This window comes from Chaetura pelagica, unplaced genomic scaffold, assembly GCF_000747805.2.
Source record: "Chaetura pelagica isolate M959 unplaced genomic scaffold, ChaPel_1.0 scaffold142, whole genome shotgun sequence".
Classification (NCBI taxonomy): Eukaryota; Metazoa; Chordata; class Aves; order Apodiformes; family Apodidae; genus Chaetura; species Chaetura pelagica.
The window spans coordinates 1,507,627-1,516,956 of record NW_009952973.1 but is presented as its reverse complement, the minus strand read 5'-3'; the positions used below and the strand labels follow the sequence as shown (position 1 = coordinate 1,516,956).

The 9,330-nt window shown below is 41.1% G+C and overlaps 1 protein-coding gene across 1 annotated transcript in view; it reads right to left on the bottom strand.

The window, feature by feature from the left end:
- Window positions 1-310: 310 nt before the first annotated feature.
- Window positions 311-9,330, bottom strand: part of FAM160A1 (family with sequence similarity 160, member A1) — a 36,298-nt gene continuing 27,278 nt past the window's right edge. The window contains exons 8-11 of the mRNA XM_009995884.1: window positions 8,318-9,330; window positions 4,577-4,755; window positions 4,158-4,296; window positions 311-561 (exon numbers count right to left, since the gene is read on the bottom strand). The exon at window positions 8,318-9,330 is cut by the window's right edge and continues 9 nt beyond it. Coding sequence (XP_009994186.1) covers window positions 311-561; window positions 4,158-4,296; window positions 4,577-4,755; window positions 8,318-9,330 — 1,582 coding nt within the window. The remainder of the gene's footprint in view (window positions 562-4,157; window positions 4,297-4,576; window positions 4,756-8,317) is intronic.

Here is a 9,330-nt window from a genome sequence, read left to right as displayed (position 1 = left end):
AGTGTCTATTGCAGAAACTGAACAGGAATCAGCAACACTGAAGAAAGGTGGCTGTGTAAAGAGGAGGAGATGAAGTAGAAAATTGCAGCAAGAGCAGTATCAAAAAATCTCTCAAATAAGTTATGTAGCACAGAGGGAAATTATAAGGCCTAATATAAGGTAACGTGGAATAACATGTTGCCTCCTTCTTCACCCTCCAAATCAAGTATTTTCAGGAAATAATGAAGTACAACCTTCTTTTGTAAGCAGCTTTGCATGAAAAATCTGTTTAAATTCCAAAAGCTTTTTTAAAACACGTTTAAAAACCCCCCTAATAATAATCCTCAAAATCCCCTAGTACTTTGTAACATAAAATGGAATGCTCCTGAGCAAGAGCTGCCAGCTCCTTCAGGAACTCTGGGAAAAGGGCAGCTGCAAGTACAGCATTCTTCACGTGCGCAGGAAGGCTGGGATGAGTGAGGCCTTTCTTTCCTTTATGTCCCAGGAAAGGCTGGAGGACGGCTGGGTAAGCTTCAGAGAGGTCCTTTCCTTTCCCTGTGTTGCTGCTGTGCTGGACATTACCTAAAGTCAGAAAGAGAGGAAGGAAAAAGAAAAAATCCAAAAGACTCAGTATATTAAGCTCACACAGTATTTGTACAGTGTCTGAACCCAGTTTGCAAGGGCTGCATTCAGAGCTGCAGCTTGCAACACTCAGTGCAGAGAGATACTCCCACTAATCCAACATTTTAAAGTTCTATGTGGTCTGATTCTATTGCATTTTTTATTAGCTATCTTTCCCTGGCTTATATATTATTCAGTTCCAGCTCTGATAAGAGAAATATGTGGGCAGAAAAGGAGTCAAAGGAAAGAGTAATATGGATTTACTTTACAAAATAGCAGCATAATATCTACCCATCTAGACCCAGCATGGTTGTCTTAATTTAAATGATACTGTGCTCCAGCCCTCCCTCAGATCAAAATGTTGTTTGGAGTTCTCTCTTTGTTTCTCTTTCCTCTCATCATTGTGTAAATTGGTTTGAGGCTGAGCTATCTCATCTTGGTGGGAGCTGGAAGGAAGAGAGAAACTAAAGGAAAAAAATGTTTGAAATTTTGACTTTGCTATAGCTGTAGGCCCCACTAACTACACTTAACTTTAACTCCCTGTAAAGCAAGTAAACATTAAAAAAAGAGCAGGCAAAAGCCACCGCATGCTCTGCTACATGATCTCTGCTGCCAGAGTTCAGGGGATCAGGGTTCAAGCATCAGAACTAATGGAATTACAGTGACAGCAGCACTTACATTTCAATCATCTGCTCCTTGTTCCAACCTGAAGTAGAACTGCACTTTAATTAGATTATTATTAATTTAGTGAAACTAATAAGGTGACAAAATTTAACACTAATGGACATAAATACTTTACAAAGAAAAATTAACCTGCAGAACCTAACTGCCACAAGATGTCATTGAGGTCAGAAGTGGAGACAGATAAAATCCCATCTAACTTACAAGCAGATATTCTCATGAGATATATAAGTAAATAATAAATAACATACAAAAGAAGGACTGTCACATTAACTCACATGCTGCAGATAAGCCAAATGCTACATTGCTGCATTAAGAAGACATTTCCCTTAGTGTGCATGCAGCTTCACAGAATGGTTTGAGTTGGAAGGGACCTTAAAGTTCCAAGCCCCTGCTTGGGCAGGGACACCTCCCACTAGACCAAATTGCTCAAAGCCCCATCCATGACCTTGTTTTCGCTTGTTGATGTTTTGGGGTTTTTTTTGGCTGACCTACTATAATGTGTCCTTCCGTCCTCTCTTGGGAGGATAGACAGCCTGGCCCTTTGGTTTGACGTGAGAAAGAGGCAAACTACTGTTATGCATCTTGGCAGTTTACTTTGCTCAATTGTTTCAGTTTCTGGAACAAAAATGTCCTATGGAATTTAAAAATCCTTTAGAGTAAAGGGGTTTTAAGTTTACACTAAAACAACTCAGTCTCAGGTTATATCACCCTTTTTCTGAAACCCTTCCAAGCAGGTAATACAATGAATGCCTCCCCCGATCCAGCAGAGCAATCCCTCTGTTCAACAGCACTGCATTTTTGTCCCTTTCCTGTAGTTCTCCTACTGTGGTATTACTGTACACTTCTAAATATCCAAATTAAATTTTCAACTTAATTATCTAATGGAGTTCTACTTTTCTTAGGTTTCCAAAGACCTTTCCAACTCCAGACTTATCAATCATTCATATTGTTATTCTACAAATTTCTGTCTACTAGAGGCAAAGTACAGGAATTTCAGTTCTATGGGAGGAAAAACATCTAAATTATGAATTACAATGAAAATATAAGGTTTTGAGCTTCCCTTGAAGATTATGGGGTTTTTAGATTTTCTAATTCAAAATGTTTCATTATTAATATTTTAAGTTTTGTAAATGGTTTAGCCAGCATAACCAGAATACTTGTCTACTATCAAAGCTTTTTTTTCTTTGTTAAACTCTTCCCTTCCAAAAGCATCAAAATTGATTTAACTGCCTACTGAGGGAAAAGTTAAAAAAATAATAATAAAAAATATATATATAGAAAGCTAGTCTAGGGACAAGAGATTTTATTGTTTTCTTTGACAAGGATTGTCCACCTCTTTCTAGGGTTAGGATGCAAACTGAATCATACAATTGAGAAACTGAGACAATGAGCACTCTGGAGACACCAATGGCACTGAAAGAAGGGCAGCATTTCATATGGGATCTGCATCACTATAGTTCTACACACCTAACCAGAACTCCAGCCACTGTGTAAGGAAACTACATTCAACTGCAAGCAGAAAATTACAAACTGACCATTTCTGCTTGAACACCTTCAGCCAACATCACTGTCTAAAGAAAGGAAATCCTCTGGAATGTTTTGGTTTTGCATTTGTGTTCCCCACTAAGCCTAGCTTCCATTTTTCAGATGTGAATTCTGTAGGAGGCCAGTTATGCTTAGACCTGTGGAGAAAACCTTCACCACTTCCACCTGGGGAAAAAACCTTCAGAGAACCATTAATTTGCATGACACTCAAAGGTGGCATTCAAGCTGATGCAAATAAATCCTATGGGAGTTTCTTTTCTTTTTTTTTCATTTACTACCTAGTGCAGCAGTTCTGGCCTTACACTTGTTAATCAATATAATTAACTACTGTGGGTTGATGGGCTAGTGAGCCAACTTGCCCCAAGAATTACAATTTGATTACTTGCACCACCAGACTTGTTGGGAACCATGTCTGCAGTTATCCAAACATGTATTTATCCTCCAGCTATTTGTCAAGAGGTGCCTTCTTTACAGGAGTTGCCACAACACAGAAGAAAATGTATCAACAGGGTGACTAAGCAGCCTTGTTTCAAATCCCTAAATAATGACCAGCATGAGTCACCCTGGCAAATTCTGAAGCCCACAGAAGAAAACTGATATAAAATAGGAAGTATAAACAAATGCCGTTTGGAATGCATTATATAAAAGTTCTTACTGCCAGCACCTAAGAAAAAGGACACTAAATGTTGTCTCCTGATCTCATCTCCCACCTACTAGCTACAATACCATCAAATCATAAGGTTTTCTAATCTGTGGCACCAGAATTTAGAGCCCAAAATGCTATTGGCATTTGCACCACACAGCTCCTTACAGCAGGCACCTTCCACAGGCTAATTCTTCAAGAAGCAGCCCTAGCAAGTAATTTCAGAGTGAATGTACTGCAAGCCGTTGAAACTTAGAAACACATACCATGATGGCTAGAAACTGGGAAAATTATTATTCAGAGCCTCAAAGAATGAAAATACATTAAAATGGCACATTATAAGTCCAATTTTCCACACCTCTGGAAATCATGCACATCTGCCATCTCACCTCATGCCTTGAAAGCTAGTTTGTTTACGGCCAAACTGACAGCAAGCCAAGAGCTGATTTTGTTACTCCTTTAAACAGACATTTTCTGCAGCAAATAAAAGCTTCTGAAGATCAAAGAAAATCCTAATAGATCCGTATACTGTAGTATACTGAGCATTGTCACTTCGAAGTCAGAAGGGTACATCTGGTTAACGATAGCTACAATGCCACACCTACTTTTAATTATTCTGTGGAAAATGAGAGGTAGCTGGTGAGTCATTCCTCCCAGCACTCCTCTGAGTGTGGTCAACATTTACCTTTGGTTAGCAATTCTTCTGCAGCATCAGACATGTCCACACGAAAAAGCAAGTACTGTTGGGCCTCCAGAAGAAGACCTGGGAAGTCTTTTTCAATTGAAGCAAAATGTTCTATTTTATTTTTCACAGATGCCAGCACCTGCCAAAACAACAGTAACAGTTCGTTTTCTCCCTGGCTCACAGTGCAGCCACAGACTGAATACTCAGGCTTTCTCTAGCTGCATTACAGTTACAGCAAAGCTATGGTCATACAGAATTTCCAGTTCTTTGCATAAATGCAATTAAAACATTTAAATGAGATAAGAGGCTCTCAGACTGGTGGGAACGCCACAGGTGGAACTGAAAGATCTAAAGTAAGGTTTAACAAGACAGCAAAAATACTGTTCCAATAAACATGACTAACACTTGTGGTCAAATACCTGGTAAAGTGACCGCACACTAGGCTGAAACACCATGTTGGTGTTGAGCAGGAAGGAGCGAAGAAGAGGCTGTGGGTAACTTGCCAGCTGAGTAATAATCCCGATAAGCAGCAAGTTCACGTGCAAGGAATTCTCCAGCATGTTCTCCAGCTTTGACAATACTACACTGATGAACGGCCCTGCAAAAAAGGAGGAAGCAATGCTTTTTTTTTACAGAACAAAACCCCTAAGATCCAGGAAACAGGCATTTAAAAGGAATTTTGATCATCATAACCAGCCAAATTAGACCTCCCACATGCTCATTAAAGCCAGTAGGGAGAAAAACCAAACTGTATCTGAACAGGCAAAACAGACTTAACGGAGGCGTTAAAAGCTTTCATGAGTAGCAGCTCTTTCACTAGCTAGCCAGTGAGTTTACATTAATGGCTTTTATAACACACATAACCATTATATTTTACAGGTACCAATAAGGATTTAGCCTACTACGTTATGATCTACTGTTCTATTCCCCTTGAAGTTAATCGGAATGGTACCAGTTGGTTCAACGCAAACTGAATCTGCCCTTTTTACTCTTGTTGTGCCTTGTTTTTACACAAGGACTGCGAAAAGTAAATTATAGCTAGCTTTCTTGTCTTATAAAAAAAACCAGCCCTGTGGTGTTCTCAAGAATATGCAACAATGCTACTCTAAAGATAAAAATCAGGTCCTGTGCTAGTTCACATCACAAGAGAAGGCATTTTCAGTACTGCAAACAGCCACTCAAAGCAGGGAGGACATTAAAATAGATTTAGAAGGAAAATTATTGGTAGACATAGGCTTTATCATACAAATGTCACCAATATGTAATAGGTTTAGCTTGTTTACTGCAGGACAACCACTGAAATACAGAAGCATTTACCATGAAATACATAAACACTTAGTGCTCAAGCTAAAGAAACCTCTGCCATGCTGAGCATGACTAACCAAATACAACACATCATTAGACCATACAGTCAGTGAGATGCCTGAGGCAGTCTCTAAGTGTCCTAATCATAAGCAAAGTCTTAGAAATATCCCTCATTCCACACCCAGTCCCACTACACTACTCTGGCTGCATAAAAGCTAGGGAAACCATGCAGAAGAATCCCTGGGTGCTGCAGTTACAACATTGTCAACTTTGAATATCCCACCCTAGGCCCTGCATGCTACAATCATTTCTAGAGCCAAGAAGGTGGTCATAACCCAACAAGGTGGCCATTACAGCTCTCCTCAGTGACCAAATGGCTGCCATTCAAGCTACGTGGGAATGGTTTAGCCCAACTTAATAGGCCTGCTGTAACCCAAGGCAGAGGCTAAGGCAATTCTGGGCCAGTGCAACAGCAAGGATCAAATTTTAAGTGCTTACATAGCCACTTCACCTAACAGAACATCACTAAAGGCTGAAGTTTCTCATGTTTTATAGTGATTGTGAGTACAAAGCAAGCACTCCCTTGAGCCTCATCTACCATGGCTAATGCCAGCACAGCTCTACTCCCAAGAGGAAAGGTAAGAGTGCCAGTGTTGACAAGGCTTCATGTGGCTGCTACCCTTCAACCACAACATCAGTTATCAGAGTGAAGGCTGGTATCACATACTGCAGAATACCCCCTGAGTACCCAGTGGAGCAGCCCCAAAATCTTTTATTGAGGTACAGTTTCTCATGTCCCACATAAACTAATGCTTCTCTTCTAATGTTCACGGAGACATCTTCACAGAGCTCCTGAGGACCACAGTGCAGTGGCAGCTCTACCTTATCAAGAAGGATTGCAGGAGAAGCAGTTAAGATATATCACTGTTTCTGTCCTCTGGGTCAGATTTCACAGCTGAGTATGCAAAACTAATGCTAGTACTTGTTACATGTGCTGTATGTCACTGCAACAGAGGTTACTAACGTATATTAAAAAAATTCTCTAGTGGTGGAGTGCCTTTTTTCCCCCCAGAAATTACTGGGATGAGAATCAGGGGAAATAAGCACAATTTGCAAGCTTTGTAAGAAACACAGTAAATGGATGAGAAGTAAAAAAATTATTCCTTTCCTGACTGTGCATCTCTATGTGGCCAAGACATCAAGCATGGATGGGGGGGAGGGAAAGGGATATAAATCCTTGTTCCTGAATTTCACATTCTTTCTTGCTCTGTGGAAAATTGGGATGATAGCACCTAATGCTTTGAAATTGGATATAAACACCAAAAGGACATTTTACTCCTAGATCCATAGGCCTGAGGAGAGCATCTTTGCACTGCTGACACTTGCTGGGTGTGGGAACCTTGCTCTGGTTATTTGATTCTGCAGGGAGAAGCCCCCTCCCGTGAGAGCATCCCAAAACAGTGAAAGCAACCAAAAGTCCTTATCATATACATCTACAAAAACAACATAGCATTCCAAATCAAATATATTATTACATATGAAAGACACTGTAATCTCAACTATTCTGAGGGTACCTCCTTACTTGTAATCACTAAGATCTCCATTAAAGTAAAGTAAACAGCGTAAGATTAAAAGATGATGTGGATGAGTAGCAAACAGCAAGGCTTCTTGTGTTGGGTTTTTTGCTTTGTTTTGCTCAGTTGTGGTTTCTTTGTGGGTTTTGGGGGGTTTTTTGGGTGGGAAGGGGATTGGTGTGTGTTTCTTAGAAATGAACAAATGGAGGGAGGAACTAGATGAAGAATGAGAGATAGGGCCAACATTTTTGGCCTGTATTTGACAGCAGATAACAGGAAACAGAAAGGTTTGAATGTGATTAGCTTCTGGTACAAGGAAATTGCCACCACAGCAAACCCAGCAAATTGGTTGAAAAACAGACTGAATTTCTCAATTAAGAAACAGTGCCAGGCATGCTGGCCATAGCTGACCAAAAAGGGCTGCATTTCAGTGGGCACGAATGAGTGTTTTCCTCCTCCTTTCTAATTTATGAGAAGCCATCTTAGAGGTTTTGTTTCGGATGAGGAAACCTAGATACAATTTTCTTTTTTGTTATTTGCATGAGTGTGGTATCTAGGAGATCTAACTAAAGACCAGTGCAAGGAGTTGTACAAATAGAGATCAAAAGCCCACTCTAACCTCCAGCAGCACTGACACTCCTGAATGGATTGGACAGACTGCAGAGACCAAGCTTAAATTGCTGCCTGACAGAAGACAGAAAAGCATGCCAACTGCCAGGGCAGACCTGTCACTGGAGGAGAAGGATGCCAGGGCAGAGCATGGACTCAGGCAAGGACAGACATGGCACCAGTGCTGCCACCTTGTGCTAAAATGTGAAATAGCAGAGAGGAAAAAATGGGCAACGTGATAGATACCACATCCATAGCATCAAAGATGAAAGCCATCAGAAAAAATGAATTATGTACCTGGGCCTTGTATATTAGAACTGTTTATTCCAATATCCTTTCAACTGCAAAAGCTTTCTCTGGAATGATGGAGCTCTGACATACAAATGACTCAAGATTTCAAATAATTACCATAACAGCAGCCAAAAAACCCCAACCTCTGAGCAACCACCATTTGTAGCCACCACACTGATTGCCCTGCTCTACTTTCATGTTGGATCTCTTTCAGTCTCCTTGGACCAGTCTCTGCTACTTGGCCTATACCCTCTTCAGTGCCAGGACTGTTCATTGTCCCATGCATGTACTGTGCACCCACCCAATATGATCTCATTTGACGACCTTTAATCATTGTGCCTTCCTGTGTTTGTTGTGTATGTAATTAACAGGACACTCCACCTGTAAATGGAGCACTCTGGCTCCTCGAAGCATGCTTGGGAGAGACATCCTCCTTTGGTCCAAAGGGAGATGACAGGTTCTCTGCAGAAGGGGTGTCTGCTGAGAAATTCTCAAAGTCCTCCTCCTCTTCCGCAGGAGAGACAGGGTCAGGATTATCCAACTTCTGCTCCTCCAAGCTTGCACTGCTTGGATCCAGTTCCTTAATAATTTTGTCATACTGTGTAATGAAATCCTCACCATCTGTGCTCAGCAGTCTTACACTTAAGCTATGATCTGCCTCCTGAGGAGAAAGCTTCAACTCTAAGTCTGGCTGTGGATCAATCTCAATCATTTTCTGGTCTATTTGTTCTTTCATTACACCTTGAATCAAGCTTGAATCTCTCTTTCTGTGCTCATCCAAGTCCATTTCCAGCTGGCTCTTTGCAAGAGGCCCATTGACTACAGTCTGGCTTTGGACCTCATGTTGTCTGGCTACATTTAAGGTTTTCTCCTTGGAGTTATCATCATCTTGAGTATCCTTCTGGGCACATAACCTGTAAACCATAACATCATCTTGAAAGTCTGATTCCTCTATGTAAGATCCTTTGATGAGCATGATGGCATTTTTTTTCATTTCCTTAATGTGTTTTGGTGGCTCTGCAGGTGGCTGCATTTCTGTGCTTCCCAGATCATCATATGGTTGTGGTGAGCTCACATCAGAACCAGGAGAAATCCCTGTGTCATAGCTATCATCCCATTCTAGATCCAGGTGCATCTTCTCACCAAATGGAGTTACTTGAGAGGAGCTACACATGCTAGGTGTCCTTTGCTGGAGCCGAAACATGGGGTTTTCCACATCTGTATTGTTCTCCTCAGCAAGAGTTTGGATAAAGGTGTCGGGATCAGGGTTTACTCCGTCGTACAAGGCAGACCAAACCTTGCAATCTTTCAGACACTGGAGGATGGCTTCTTGAGCTTCCCCCAGGTACTGCAAGTAGCTGATGTCCACAGCTCTTCCACACTCCACAATGCAA